Raw genomic sequence first — 15,916 nt, 5'->3', positions numbered from 1 at the left:
GAAAACCGTGTTTTCTATTCCCCACTAGTTAATGAGACAGGGGAACAGAAAGGTGAGCAGATATCAACGAGATCCCCAGAGCACCTAGAGAGCCTAGAGCAGATGCACGCTTTAGCAGCCGGTCACTATCATCGCTAAGTATCAGAGCGTACGATCACGGGCAGCACAATTTAAACCAATTAATTCTGTAGCGGTTTATGCAGGTCGCTCTTCCTTAGGACCTGCAGTAGTTCCTTCGTCGCCCTCTGCTAGGATGGCTTACGGGATTGGTATTACGAAGAAGTTTGCTCATATTATGGTCCATTTTTTAAAGTGAGGTATAGCAGTTGCAATCATTGTCTTTGTACCTTGCGACGAGGAAACACGGAACATGTTGAAGAGACTCCTCGCGACCAGTCACCACACGTAGGGTTGTCGGCCATTCCAATAAGAAAACGTAATCTTTCGTAAGTGGCACTCCTAGCCACAGCTCACAAAGGAGAGCTTGTTCGCATCGGCATCGAAATTTCGCCGGACAAGTGCACAAGATCGCAAGGCTGGAAAACTGCCAGTGAGAGAGTCAGGCACAAAGGCATGGGCAAGCTATGCCTAAATCCCGTACTTCAAACGAGCCAAGATGGCACCAAGGCCATGGCTGATGTCCAAAGCCGGTGCAACATCCTCGGTGGTTGCGCCACTGGCACCGATACACGTCACTCAAGGGCAAAACGTTTAAGCAAGGGCAAATTGTTGAAGGGCGCGCGCTTGCCAGACATGCCGCGCGGCTACATAAAGGTCGTGTTACGACCACGAGGTGGGCTCCACGTGAGCGACGTGACTCGCGTTGAACTAAGTCGTGCAATTGCGGCGGCGGCACTGATCCCCGCCAATGCAGCAAGTGAAAACGTCGTGCGCCCCAACCTACAGCAAAATATCGTAGTGGCGAGCACCCACAAAAGAGAGCACGCCGACCGATACGCTGCAGTAGCAAGGATCGACCTACGCGTCATGGCGCACGAAGTAAGTACCTACGAAGTGGGCTCCCACGGCACGGTGAAGGGCGTCATAAGGGGCATCCCGTTCGAGGATACGGCGCAGGAGATTCAGGACAACGTTGTGCACAAGCATAACCCAACGGCCCTACAAGCAAACCGAATCAGTAAGACCCGATCAGTCGACATTGCTTTCGAAGGGCACAAAGTACCCAATTGTGTGAGATACGGTAACCTGCTCACCGAGTGCACGTTGCACAGAAAACAAATCGACGTATGCTATGCGTGCTGAAGAGTGGGCCACAGAATGGACGTGTGCCCGGATCCTTCGAACGCGATCTGCCGAGGGTGCGGAATCTGCAACCCCACCGAAGACCACCGATGTGTCCCGAAGTGTGGCCTGTGCGGAGGCAAACACCTGACCGCTCACAAGGCCTGCAAATCTCGCTTCAAGACGCCCTACGTCGTCCACCGACGACACTGGGAACGGCGCCGAGCGGGGAAAGAAGACGTCGGAAGAAGGAACCGAGACAAGAGAGGTCCTGTAGGCACACCCCGCCGTAGCGCATCCAAACACCGGGGCCGGTCACACACGCCAGACCACAGCAGCAACAACAGGGGCGGCGGCAACCGTCGCTCGCGCTCCCGGAACAGTTCGAGATCCGGGGTCAGTTCGATGTCCCGGAGCTAGTCAACCGGATGCTGAAGGATCGCTGAGAAAAAGGTGGGCTGGACCAACAGGTCTCCCGTCACTCGAACCAGCGACACCGATCTCCCACCCCTCACCCCCTCCCAACCCCTTAACTCACAAGCGAACTCGCAATACGACAGTAGCAAAGTGATAGAAGTTAAGAGGATCATAGAGCGCCAAAACGCTCAGATTCAGGATCACAACGCCCAAATACGGGCGCCTATGAATAAGATCGAAACGCTGGCGAATAACGGCAGCTCGGCAAATGCAAGCCCCCAAAACAAAATCATGGCGGCAAACAACGCCGCAGGCTTGCGCAGGTTGCCGCGGAGGGACCCCTCCTTGCCAGTGGCGTAGCCAGGAATTTCGTTTGGGGGGGGGAGGGGGAGGGGGGCTTAGGTTGCAGCTCGGCATCCTCCTTAAGAGGAAGCTTTAGCTCGGGTGCTCCTATCTAAATTCATGTAGAAGGGAAATTCGTTTTTCTCGGCAACCACTGCACCAAATTTGACGATGTTTTTACATCAAAGAAAAAATTGAATTCGAGTTACTCCTGGTTTCGAATTTTCCATTTAGGTTGTCAATCTTTTGTGCAAAATTCGCCAAAACTGCAAATTTTCAGAAAACGAGACAATAAAGTTTAAAACTCTGTAACTCAACAATGTAATATGATACAACAATTCTGTGAATGTCTACTAATAGCGCGTGTACAGCGGACAATATTGATATGTTACACATGAATCTAAAAAAATAGTCTTTTGGAAATACGGCTTTTCCAGAACTCTTGTACACATCGTAACCAATTCACGTAAGATGCAAATTGACATACCAAATTAGTCCGCTTTGACTGGTATAATAGATGCCGTCGACAGAACCGCGATATCTGTTCATAATGCTGAGCTGTTAGATTGTAAACGTCGTGCTTCTATTCTTTTCGAACTTTCGAATTTTTCGAAATATGTTAAAGAAACGTCGGGCCCTAAATCGAAATTCCACTTTCAACAGACACTAGAATCTAACTTTTTCTCTAAAATGCAACACATTTCATTAAAAGTGATCTAGAAGTTCTCAGAAAAGCGTTTCTCTGTTTTACATGTATTTGAATAGGCCGCGTCGGAGTTGGGCCCGAGCTAAACATTCCTCTTAAATAATTTTTCGATGGATCAAATACATGAATAATAATTGCATTGCCATTGCCAATGGTGTTGCAAACGAACTCCATAAAGCTACACACTGTAAAATAAGTAGAATATGTCCTTTTTCATAAAAAACTATACTCGTATGTGCCAAAAATTCTGACCCAAATAACTGATATTATTGCTTCCATTTTTTTCTTCTATTTGTTAAGTAAAAAAAAGATATCACACGAACTTTAAAACTATTGCAGTTCGAAACTAGCAAAGCAGTGCATGCCGCTCATATGAAAAATGTAAAGGCCATGAAATTAACAAGTTGAGGACAAAGCTGTTAAACTTTCTCGTTCATGAACCGTGTTTACGCTCATGTACGTACGCAACGGCCAGTGAAAAATATCGATGACGTTGGCGTTCATTCCAGTGATTACGCAGGAGAAGCTGTCCCCGGCCGTGTATCGTGAGTAATTTCACCGAAATCATAGTCGCAAAAGAGAGCACGTATAAAAAGCAGGAGTTCTGCAGAATATACGAAGGTGAGTAAAATTAAAGTGAGCCAATGCCAATATATGACAAACGGGGTATTTTATTTAAAAGTAGCATCCATGAGAATTTAGACATTTGTCCCATTGACTAAGGAGTCGGGTGATTCCGGTCTCATAAAATTCCTTGGGTTGCTGCTTTAAAAAATCTGCAACTGACTCTTTCACGTCATTGTCCGACACGAATCTGGTTTCCTTGAGCAGTTTTTTTTTTGGTTGCCCCAAAATGTGGAAGTCTCAAGGCGACAGGTCGGAGCTTTACGGCGAATGTTGCAGCGTTTCCCACTTGCACATTGCCAGTTTTGTATAAACACGCCAGCGATGTGGGGACGGGTATTCTCGTGGAACAAGATGACCCCATTCGTCAATTTTCCACGAAATTTGTTCTTGATTGCAACACGCAGCCGTTCCGGCGTTTCACAGTATCGGAAACAATTGATGGTCGCTCAAGATTTAGAAAATTCGATCCGTAATGTTCCCTGGCGATCGAAAAAAGAAGTCAACAACACCTTTGCGGCAGAAATGACGGCCTTTGCTTTCTTTGGGCGTGGTGGATTTGAATATTTCCACTGTAAGCTTTTCCGTCGTTTTTCAGGCTCGTGATAGTGGCACCATGGCTCGTCCCCAACCACAATTGCAGACAAGAAGTCGCCACCATCATTAGACAGTTTTAGTACTGCGTACGTAGCGTACGCAACGGCGTTGCGTACGTAAGATCGCTGCGTTCTGCAAACTGCGCATGTGCAGAACGCAACACAAACGCTACGAGATGCGTACGCGGCCGCTGCGTACGCACGCATCCGATTCTTGCGTGCGTACGTAGGGAGCCTTGCGTGCTGCTCTCGTGGTTCTCGTTCGTTCGGGAGAGCGCGAGACAAGAGTTTCGAAAAATGGCGGTGTTGAAGGCGACCAGCGGAAGACTGTTCTTTCCCGTGGCGTACGACTTGGCTTTGCTGCGCGAAGTAAACGCGCAGAACCCTTTCCAGGATCCTGCAAAGTGGGAATGTATAACCAAAAATATGAATTTTGCTTTTACGAAAGTCTTCAGCGTGCGCTGTTTGCGCGAAAGGCTCGACCTACTCTTGGCGCAGTTCATCGGAAATGACCGTGCCAGCCCCAGAAAGCAAGTGTTTGGTCTTTATTTTTCTCTATGTGATTCGTGCATTTCATCCGCATTAAAGTAGAGTCTCTTAAAGGCCTAAATAGAGTTCGACGAAGCGGGAACGCGCCCACACGTTACATCTAGTTAGTCAGATCAACAGCGTCTAGTTTGGCCGACGGTTCGACGTACTGGCGGACACGACCAATGCGCTCCGACGCGCCCGGCGTCTAACGTTCGCCCTCTTACGTACGTAGGCATTTCGCAGTACTAAAAGCCCCAACGCGACACGCGCTCTTACGTTCCGCAAAGCCCTTGCGTGCTGCGTACGTATCGTCATGACGCAGTACTAAAACTGTCTATTGTGATACGAGATCAGATTAGTCAAGGCAGCGCCGAACTTCTCCGTCTTCTGGTGGTGGTTCAAAATGTTGGGCATCCATTGCGCACTCAAAAGCCGATAACAGAGATGTAGATGAATTATGGCGTGAACCAAACTTTGACTGATGTTCACACGCTCTGCCAATTCATCGATGCTTATCCTCCGTTCTTGTCTCATCAGCTCATCAACCTCTCCGATTATGTTAAGCGTGATTTCACTATGGAATTTAGCCTTGTTTTGGATCGCCTTTGCAATTTTCACGTCATTCTTTGAACAGTGTGCTCCAAAGCTTCACAGTGGCCAATGAAATGCGATGTTCAACGTACACGGCAGCCATTCGGCGTCTAATTTCTTTTTGCGAAATACCTTCCGCAGTGAAAAACTTCACGGCACCATGCTGTTCAACTTTTGGAGTTTCCATTATGTCAGGCAACCATGTTCAAGCCAGTGTATGAGAGCCTTACAGAACCTTTATCCTCACACATGCGTGTCACTTCTGTAAATGAGACATCCCTCTCTTCTACACACATGCCTCGCAGATAATGAACCGAACTACGAATGCGCGTGGTGGGTAGGCTCACTTTCATTTGACTCGCCCTGGTACATTACAAATGCGAAGATACAATGGGATACACAAATGCGAAGATAGAGCTTGATAAACGGCAAGAAAGTGTCACTGGAAAAAAAGTTCACTGCACGCATACACGAAACCTCGCAACAAGATATTTAAATATTCGTATAGGTCTCCAATAAATCTACGTATCTAAGAAAAAGTTACGGTATATGATGTGTCAAAGAAGGCAAATAAACATGTTGCGCAACCACAGATTCACAGAATCCTAGATATCGGCCCCATTCCATCCTCTCCCACCGATGTATCGCGCGCGACGGAAGACGGCTAGCTTGCTCTCCGCTTTTCTCCTTTGCGCACACAAGACAGTCACCATCGTCGGCTCACCCATTCCTGCCCCCCCACCTCCCCTTGTGCTTTCACTCGCACATACAGCATGCAGCACTCGGTAACATTGTTATCGGTCTTAGTACGAAACATGAGGGCGAGGATGACGGCAGGAAAGCGCCTGGGGTATCCATATAATTGCTATCGCAATAATGTAATAAGAGTATTGGGCAACTGAAGCGTCCCATGACAGATTACTTTCCGCAAAGGAAGAAATAACAAAATCGAACTTTCACCATGCGACAATTCGCTGTGCCGCAACAGTGTATCTTTTTTTTCGTTTTGTGCGGCGGGGGCACCGAAACAAAAATACGCAAAGGAAAATATGTTGGCCGCAATCGAATGCCTGTATTGCGCACCTAATGTGGCTACCGAAGAAATATTGAAATAAACGTGAGACGCTTGGTCCACCAAGAACCATACGCATTCTGGTCGGTATCCTACACCGGCGAGACAAGACTTTCTGGAGAGGTTGCGCTCAAGCGAACGCGGTGCAATCCGTTGAGAGTCCCAACAATGATGGCGGCGAGTGACCACTGCTTCTTTTTCTCGTGTGCTAGCCAGAAAGCATCCAAAACTCTGCCAGGCGAAAGTCCACTCGGCCAGGGCAAACCGAACGCGCACCGAAGTGCGCCTCGCGGTGGTCGAGGCAACACGAGAAAAACGTGTGCGCTCTGGCTGTCTCTGGCAGCCCGCGGGTAGGACAGCGAGAACAAAAAAAGTGAAAACGGTCAATGTGCCCTCGCGAATAAAAGTCAAAGTAGAAAAAATAAATAAGAATGTAGTTACCTTGGCTGTCTTTAGTGTCTTGACATGGATGCTTTGGCGTATAGGTGAAAAACATTTTGAAATTTTTTTTATGTGAGATGACGGCACAAATGAACCACCACAACGCTTCGTCTCATCGGACCTCGCTGCGTGTTTTGACAACTTGTCTAATAGTTTATTGATTTGGCTTGTCTCGTTGTATGTTACAATGTAAGAATTTAGAATAGTCAATGCACCTTTGGCGTCAAATGTATATAACAAAAATAAACGCACAAAGTTCCGAAATTGAAAATCTAAAGCACAACTTTGGAAATGTCAACGCACCTTTCACATCAAAAGTGTATGGGATTTACGCCCACAAAATTTCGGAATTGATATCCATGCTCTCTGTGAGATTTTACGGCCTACGCGAGATGCCGCGGCGAGGCCGTTTGTCATCAAAGCGCCCTTGAAACTTTGTGCTCGTATGGGGCTAATTGCCGTTATGGGAAACCGGTATATGGGCGTTGCGACGAAATCCAGCCCGAGTTCACAACGTCCGCGGTGAAATGTATTTTAGGGCATGAAAAAGACATTCTAGACAAAATACAGAATGATTTCTGCCGCCGGGGGTCGCTTTGGTCGGCGGTGCATGGACAGCGCGAAAAAAGTCCTGGGAGGGGGGGGGAGGGCTAAAGCCCCATAAGCCCCCCCCTCCCTGGCTACGCCCCTGTTCCTCGCCTCGCCTATAGGGCGGGCCGTAGAAGAGGCTGGGGCCACACAATGTGCATCAAGTAATCAAGAGGCGATGGACGCCGAAATGAGCCCCGCGAGCGGGGACGAAGCGGCCGCAGAGACCGCGACCACGGCAACGACACAGATCCCGCGAGAAGGGGAGCTGACGGCCACTTTGGCCGCAATTTCCCAAATTAATGAAACGCTAGGCAGAACGGACGTGCGACTCGAAGCTGTCGAGAGTCAGCCTCACACGCCATCGGTGGAGCACAAGCGCCTAGCGACAAAAGTATCCTCCACATCGGGGAAGAACCGCTTTGCATGCCTGAAAAAAGGAGCGGGCCTAAAAAAATAAAAAGCGCGATCGCGAAAAGGCGCAAACGACTAGAGACGTGCGGAAAGGATGAGGCAGAGGCCAAGTAAGAAGCACAACAAGACTGCGGGGTGGGGGGGGGGGACACCACCGTAATTTACCAATGCAACTGCCGCGGGATTTGCAACAACGAAGCGGAACTATTATTACACATTGACGGGCACGAAAACAAGCCCGATGTAATTGCTCTACAGGAAACAAACGGGAAACCAAGACTCCCGAGGTACGTCACTTACACGGGCCCCACGGAGAATAGAACGGCGGTGCTCGTCCGCAGCAATGCGGCGGCAACTCAATATGTCACGGCGCAGGGCGGGTGCGAGCACATGCTGGTCGAAATTCATACCATAGAAATTGGCAGCTCGGGCAATTATTTGTAGTGCCGGCCATCACAGCGGCAGTACGAATTTGATCGCGTCGTAAGCCAGGCGAAAGGGTTGGTGGGGGCCGTACCGCTCCTGATCCTCGGCGACTTTAACACCCCTCACAAAACGTGGGGCTATAAGTTCCAGTCCGAGAGAGGGAAAGCATTGGCCAAAGCAATGGGGATCACGAGATGGCCCTCATGAACGACCGGACGTAACCACCAGAAGTGGCAACAGTGCCGCGAGGGACACCATGCCAGACCTGTCGTGGTTATCGGGCACGCTAGACGTCTCCTGGAGAAGCGAAGAAGGGGACCCGGGGTCTGACGACAGCGTGATCGGCATCACGATACGAGGCTCCCCATATCGGGCTGTGCTGGGGACGGCGCGGATCACGGATTGGGACAAGATGGGAAAGTCTATCCAAGAACAAGAAGAGGGGTCCGAGGAAGAATCGGGACAAGCTGAAACACGAAGGACCTACACCGAATGGGCGAGGGACCAGAAGAAGGCCCTCGATAATTCTACCCAAGAAATCGCAACGACGACGCAGACACCGTACGTGGACGCCAGACTGACCCACATGTGGGCGGCCCGACACTCGTTAACGCGTCGGTGGAAACGTCAGAGACATAACAGAAAGCTGGCAAAGCACATAGCAGTCTTGAACAAAAAGATCGCCGAGCACGCGGCCAAACTATATAAGGAAAATTGGATGAAGACCTGCGACGGCCTGCAGGGTAAGCTCTCGATGTGGAAGACGTGATGTCTCTTCAGGCATCTGATCGACCCACTGAGTAGCAAAACTGCGACCAATCGCAACCTTACAAAAGTATTGAGCACGTGCAAGGGTGACGGCCGCAGGCTATTGGAAGATTTGAAGGACAAGTACCTAAAGACAGAGAAGGGCCAGTACCCGGTGCCCGAGAGGTACGAAGGACCCGACAACGAAGAACTGGACCGGTCGTTTACCATGACGAAACTGTGGACAGCGATAGATGGCCGTAACAAGAGAAGTGCGCCCGGCACAGGCGCCATAACTTACAAATTACTCGGTAACATGAGCGATGAGTGGTACAGCGGCCCGTGGCCTCCTATAGCGCATCAACGAAGCCCGGGAGAGCTTGCAGTTGCCGAAGGAATGGAAGGACGCCGAGGTACGCTTCATTTCAAATCCCGGCAAGGCCCTCACTATAGACAACATGCGGCCCATCTTCCTCACGTCCTTCGTGGGGAAGGTGGTGGAGCACATGGTCCTTCGCCGGCTGCAGAAGCACCTCGAAGAAACGGATCAGATGCCGGAGACGACGTGCGGCTTCAGGTAACATCTCAGCACCGAAGACGTGATGATCCAACTCCACGAACTGGTCGTCAAGCCGGCAACGAGGCACGCGCCGCACGGGATACTCGCCCTCGACCTGACGGGAGCGTTTGACAACGTGTCCCACGCGAGCGTGTTGCAGAATCTGAACAAGACCAGGTGTGGCCCAAAGACATTCCGCTACATAAAATATTTTCTGTCAAACCGAACGGTCACCATCAGGATAGGGGAGGGGAAGTGGGACCCTGTCGAGGTCGGCGATAGGGGCACCCCTGAGGGATCGGTCTTGTCGCCGCTGCTCTTCAGTCTGGCCCTCCTGCCCCTGCCCGATCAGCTCAAGCAAATCGAAGGCGTGGACCACGAGCTCTACGCCGACGATATTACGGTGCGGACGGTCCGTAATATTCCTGGATGGAGGAAGTCTTGCAGCGGGTGGCAACGACCGTGCACGAGTACGCCAAGTCGTGCGGACTGAGCTGCGCTCGCCAGAAATCAGCGCTGCTCATGATGCAACCGGGGAAAATCCAAGGAGGAGCTGCCGCCGAACATGATTATCACCATCGCCGGAACGACTATCAAGCCAACACAGCAGTTTAGGATTCTCGGCCTGCTACTTCAGAGCGACGCGAAGGCACACGCCGCCATCACAAAGATCAAGACTACAACCGAATAGATACTTGGTATGATTAGAAGGGTATATAAAAGAAATCGAGGCCTTAATGAGGATGATGCCATGCGCCTAGTACGCGTGTTCGTCGTGTCGCGGGTTACCTACTACGCCCCGTATCTCCCGCTGATGAAGGCGAATAGGGACACCCTAAACATGATAGTTATCGCAAGGCAACGAAGCAAGCACTGGGCATGTCCATATACTCGTCCACGCAAAGACTGCTAGAAAGGGGCGCCCACAACCCGGTGGAGGAGCTCATCGAAGCCCACCTCTCTAATCAGAGAATCCGGCTCACTCACACGGAACACGGACGAGCCGTCCTTCGCAAGATAGGATGGCATATCGGTCCAGTACCCATCAAGGCGGCCGTTCTGGAAGATGACCGTTAAGACCACACTCCTTCCCCGTAACATGACGCCGGGAAAGGACGACGAGAGGCATACCGCGGGAGCCAAAGCCATAGCCCGAAAGCTGGAAGAGAACCGCGGGGTCCTCTACGCGGACGCCTCCCTCCAAGAACACAGTGACCGTGCAGTGGTGGTGGTTACGTCAAAAGACAGGCAGACCGTCAACGCGTCCCTGAAGACAACAGACCCCGCAGTTGCCGAAGAAGCCGCTGTGGCCCTCACACTCGCACACCCGAGCGTGGTCACAGTACTCACAGACTCAAAGACAGCCTACAAAAGCTTCCGCAGGGGGGTAATCTCCTCCGCGGCCCAAGCCATTCTATCCAAGTGCAAGCTCCGGGAAGAGCCATAGAGCTCTTGTAGGTCTCGGCTCACTCGCAGGTAGCAGGCAACACCATCGCCGACTACCATGCTCGAGAAATGTCAATCCGGGCCAAGCACGAGCCGGAAGGGCTACCGCACCCTGTTACCAGCTTTCGGGACATTAACCGGATGTACCGAGAGGAAAGGTGCAGGCTGCCAGAACCGCACCCCAAACTGACCAGGCAACAACAGATGCTCCTGCGTCGAGCGCAGGCAAGATGACTTGCGCATCCCGTACTGATGAACCGCATGTACCCTGCGGAATACGGTATGCTCTGTCCTTTTTAACGCGACAGCGTTAAGGAGCTCGCGTTGCAGAAAAGCTGGTGTCGTCGGCGTCGGTGTTGGCATCGGGGTCAGCGGCGTTGGCCGTGAGCGATAAATCCCAGAAGGCACTTCATAAATAAAAAACATCTTGCAAGATGGGCTGGTGGGAATAGAACCAGCGTCTCCGGAGTGCGAGACGGGGACGCTACCACTCAGCCACGAGTTCGTTCCTTCAAAACGGGACAAAATAGCCTCTAGTGAATGCGGTGTTGCCTTAGAAACGTGCCGTAGAAACTTATACTGCGGTGTATATCGGTAATGATGACCATGTAACTTACAGAAGTCGCAGTTTCACGAGTAGCGAAGCACGTTTCCGCTAAATTTATTCTGTGCTCTGCGCACACGCAGAGCCATCTTGCGGCAAACACAAAAGACCACCTCCTCCCAATGTACGGCGCTGCCCCGATACGTGGCGCACCACTCACCCCATGACCGCGTCCGCCTTCATGGCGTGTCGGGACCCGGCTATCTCTGCCGATCGCGACATTTGGCTGGCGTAGCGCGTTTCAGTAGGCGGTGCGAACGGGATGCGATAACGCTATCGCGTTCCACTCTTGAAGGCGAAGCTTAAGCGTCTTCCAATTTTTGGAGAAGAGAAAAGGGCACCCTGCAGCACGTCTTGGCAGAGTGCACAGAACTCAAGACCCGCCTCCTCTCCTTGCCACCAACAACCCCAATCCCCAGCCCCATGAGCGATGGGAGACCTTGTTATGCAGCTCCGACCTACCGATTCAGCTCGCACTGACGAAGAGGTGCCAGGAGCTGCTGGGAACATATGGTCCGGTAACTAGAGAACCACCCCGTCTGGTCCCTGCGTGTACCGCCGATGTATTTCGAGCCCAGTAAATGTTGCATCATCATCATCATCATCATCATCATCATCGACAGAATCCATTTGGCTTTCAAAGGCGGGGCGAAAAATTCAAGTGGTGCAGACGGTTTTCTTGAAAGCTTGTGGGGGAACACTCGTTTTAATATTACAGCAGAGGGGAGTCCCTGTAGGAACACAAACTGCGATATGGTGCTGAACACCGCTGTTTGAGTTTTGTTTCCCCTTAATGATTCAAGACAGGCGCTGCATGCTCTTTCCACCGTCCTCTCGGAATATTAATTTGCATAAAAGCTAGACACTTGTCTATTCTCAAGCGAGTGACGGTGGCCTAAAAGATACGTGGCCCCGTAAGGCTGGTTCACCGCACATCGTTTCGGTCGAAGTGCCTTTCCAATTTAAGGAACTCTGCTGAGTGCAATGAACCGAGACACGTACTAAGAGTTGGTCCTGATGGTTGTGTCAACAAAAATTATATTAGTGTGCGAATGCGAATTATTTTAATATAAGCTTTCTAATATCTGTGTACATTTGTGGCTGCCCAATAACCATGAGACTCGGTAAATTATAACGGTATATTTTAAATATCATGTCGATAAGGCGACCTGATCACATGAAGTAGCTTTGCACTTCAGTAAGATTTGAAGCGATGTTCTGCGGCAACTGAAGCGATCGCAAAGACCGCAGCTGCTAAATAGCATGAAGATTGTTAACTGTATGGACCATTTCGGTAGCATATGACACATCAAAGATTTGAACTAAAGAACAATACTCATTGTCTATTTTTTTAACAAGGTAAATGTTAAATGGTAAAACCACTCCGGGCACCCTAAAATAATCTGCACAACAGTGCTGCTTCGGTCTAATGCCGGTACCCCACTGCGGCTGACTTGCACGAATGGCAGTAGTGTTGTTGGATGCTCTGTTAGTGGAATAACGCACTTTGTTAACACAGTCTTCAGCTGATATCAACTGCATTTTTCCCAAGGAATGATACGAGTGAACTCCACAGCATAGGACTGCAAGCATGGCTGAAATTCTGCGTGATGCTTCTGATGTTGCAATGTTTCTTCACTTCTACTCGTAAGTAGTCGGCCATATGTTTCATATAAATAATTCATATTTCTCAAAATATTTTGTACGCTTGAATATGCTTTCGTCCAATTTAGGCAGCAGGTCATGGTATATTTCATTTATTTGAGTTCACTGGTGTTGTATTCACATAATAATTGAAGATACGAATGTTTCACAGGTCATACGGGGTGTTTCAGTAAACTTAATCAATGTCTAAAGATATGTCAAAGCACTCTAGAAGGCCGCGACCAAGGGCATGCTGTTGGCTACTGCGTATCACACTTTTTAGCTACATTTTGGGGGTTCTGCTACACTGCGTAACTAGTCATGATGAATCAACCAACTTCACCGATAAGAACAATAGGGCAAGACTTTCAAGAAGATATTTTCAGCGTTCGAGGAAGCATCTAATTCAGCATTTATGGTAGTTAGTACTTGTTACGTGATCATTCATTTTGCGCCCAAGAATAAGCGCGGCAAATATGAAGAAAAAGAATAGAAAAAATCGCATGCCGTACCCATTGGCACGCTAGAATTACACGGCTCTCAAACGTGCCGCGTACGAAGCGACATCGAATTTAGCCTCTTGTGCAATCTCTTACAAAGTGAGTGGTGCTGGCTAACACTTCCAGGACCAGATCCAGCATACAGACACAAATACTCGACAAATTCGACAGCTTCGCGGCTGTCAACATCACTCAATAGGCTGAGCATCACTTGCGTGATTTGAATATTAATATATAATTAAAATTATAGTTGTGCATAATTATATTATAGCTACACTATTATAGTTATGCATGCAGCTATATTTATATGATAGATTATAGTTACAGAATTGAAATCTAGAACGTTAGGCGTCAAGTTTGTTGTCTCGACCTCGAAGAGCATTGGCGGCATGAAAATGACCACGAAACAACATACAAGGTTCATAGGAAAATGGACGCATCCGAATAGACAGTGGACGAATAGTAAAATTCAGAGGCTGCATTTGGGCAAACATGTAAACAAGCGTAAAATGTTATTACGAAACATTAGTTATAAACGAGTGTTCCTCAGGAAATGGCTCGCTATATCTTGTGACTTTGCGTACTGGCCCACACGTGTTTACATCAACGAATCTGATATGAAGAAATTCTTAACGGTGACGGATAGCAGAAATTTTATAATTCAAACCTACGTGTTGGTTGATGCGATGTCCAAAGTGAATGATGTTAAGCATTTGCGAGCTCTAATGCAGGCTAAGACGTTCAAGAGTAGAAAGCATGGTCGTATCGAGTGCAATGTTAAATCCAAAGATCTTACTGATTTTCGTTCGCAGACTGCTTCGACCAGGTGTGCTACTTCCGAGCTCCAACATCACCGGAGGCACTGCCCCTCGCTATGGTGAATGCGAGTCTTTGCAACCACATCATCATGGGCTTCGCCGCGGTCGGCCATGACTATAGCGTCGACCTGGATCCCGTTGGTGGTCAGGAAGCACTTGCATCCTTGTCTGCATTGCGGAAGCGCAGAGAGGGGCTGAAGCTTATGATTTCGGTCGGAGGCGGAGACAGCTTCAAGGAAATGGCTTCCACTGCGTCCCGCCGTCAGCGGTACGATGATCCAAAAGTTCACCCGAGCTTTGTCGACAAAAAGCTAGTACGCAGATCTGACACACAACACCTGAGCGAAAGTATACCAGCCATAGGCCCGCCGAAAACAATACGTGATTTCTTGATAACTGACAACATCAGCTGAACTTACGAATGCACTGGGAAGTTCTCTATGCCAAGTTTGGAGTGCAGTCCTCAATTTGAAGTTGCAGTCAGAGGGAGGGGAAAATTGGCTTTATTGCGAAAATCCTCGGTCCATAAACATTTCCTCACGGAAGTACATGTTGGAATATATCCGAAGTAATGGTTTACTTAAGGGGTTAATTAATGTATACTCTTAGTTGTGATGCGTAGAATGGTGTTTAGACTCATCTTACGGAAGGTTTAATTTCATGTTTATTAACCGCACACGTCACAACTTTATTCTTAAATGATCGGTCTTTATTTTTATAAACTAATCAATACTCTGATCCAATGTTTATGTTTACGCTTTGAGCTACATAGATATCTTAGCTTTCATTGTCTTAAGGATCACAATGTTTACATATGTTTGACTATCCTATTACAATTCGGTCACAGTAGCACATAGACATTCGGGAGGTTTAAGCAAAAGGGGCACATGCCCCTTTTGCTTAAACTAGACGGTGCAATTCTACTTCAACAACAAAGCTTTTGCAGAACGTACCAGATCTTACGACAAAGAACAGGGGCTGAATGCGCAAAGAGTTTCATTCGTAAGTGCTATATCCAGCATTAGAATTAATGCTAGATATAGAGAGATTGGTGCTCGAAATAAAGAGAGAGAGAAAGAAAAGACATTATTTTTTATTGCAGTTTCCCGTGCACTACGCCAGCTTAGAAATTACAGTTCTTCAAAACACTGACAAGTAGGAACCCTTGAGTTGCAATTATTTTGCAGCTTGACCACATGACGGTGCTAGCATGATTTCCTGTCGCAATACTATTCTGATGACCCACCTGAGTATCGTACAGGAGCAGTGACGCATAAAATACTGGCGAAGCCACTTGTAGCTACAGGGACGTTCGTCGCTTCAGAACCCCACGCACTCGCTGCAGCCCACTAAACTTTAACGCGTACTCGGATAAATACTCACAATTTTAGCAGCCTCTATGGAACTCTTGCACTCTTTACAAATATGGCTATATCGTCCGCCTATGTCAGTGGTCGTACTTCGGCTTGCTGTTGTAGTTTGAACCATTTTATATCGTTGGTACGTAGAACGTTCTGGGAAAATTACCCCAATAAATGTCAAACAGGCGAGAAGAAACAGGACACCCCTGTCATGCCTAACGTTATACTTTGATTCGTTTCCTAATGA

At 48.8% G+C, this 15,916-nt stretch overlaps 1 protein-coding gene across 1 annotated transcript in view; it reads left to right on the top strand.

Moving 5' to 3' along the window:
• LOC135911070 (acidic mammalian chitinase-like) overlaps positions 1–15,916 on the top strand; it is a 59,022-nt gene that overhangs the window by 9,938 nt on the left and 33,168 nt on the right. Inside the window, exons 2-3 of the mRNA XM_065443167.2 lie at positions 12,899–12,993; positions 14,303–14,576. Of these exons, the coding sequence (XP_065299239.2) occupies positions 12,899–12,993; positions 14,303–14,576 (369 nt within the window). The remainder of the gene's footprint in view (positions 1–12,898; positions 12,994–14,302; positions 14,577–15,916) is intronic.

Source organism: Dermacentor albipictus, chromosome 1, assembly GCF_038994185.2.
Source record: "Dermacentor albipictus isolate Rhodes 1998 colony chromosome 1, USDA_Dalb.pri_finalv2, whole genome shotgun sequence".
NCBI classification, from domain to species: domain Eukaryota; kingdom Metazoa; phylum Arthropoda; class Arachnida; order Ixodida; family Ixodidae; genus Dermacentor; species Dermacentor albipictus.
Note: the sequence above shows the minus strand (reverse complement) of the source record. Positions and strands in the feature narration are given on the sequence as shown.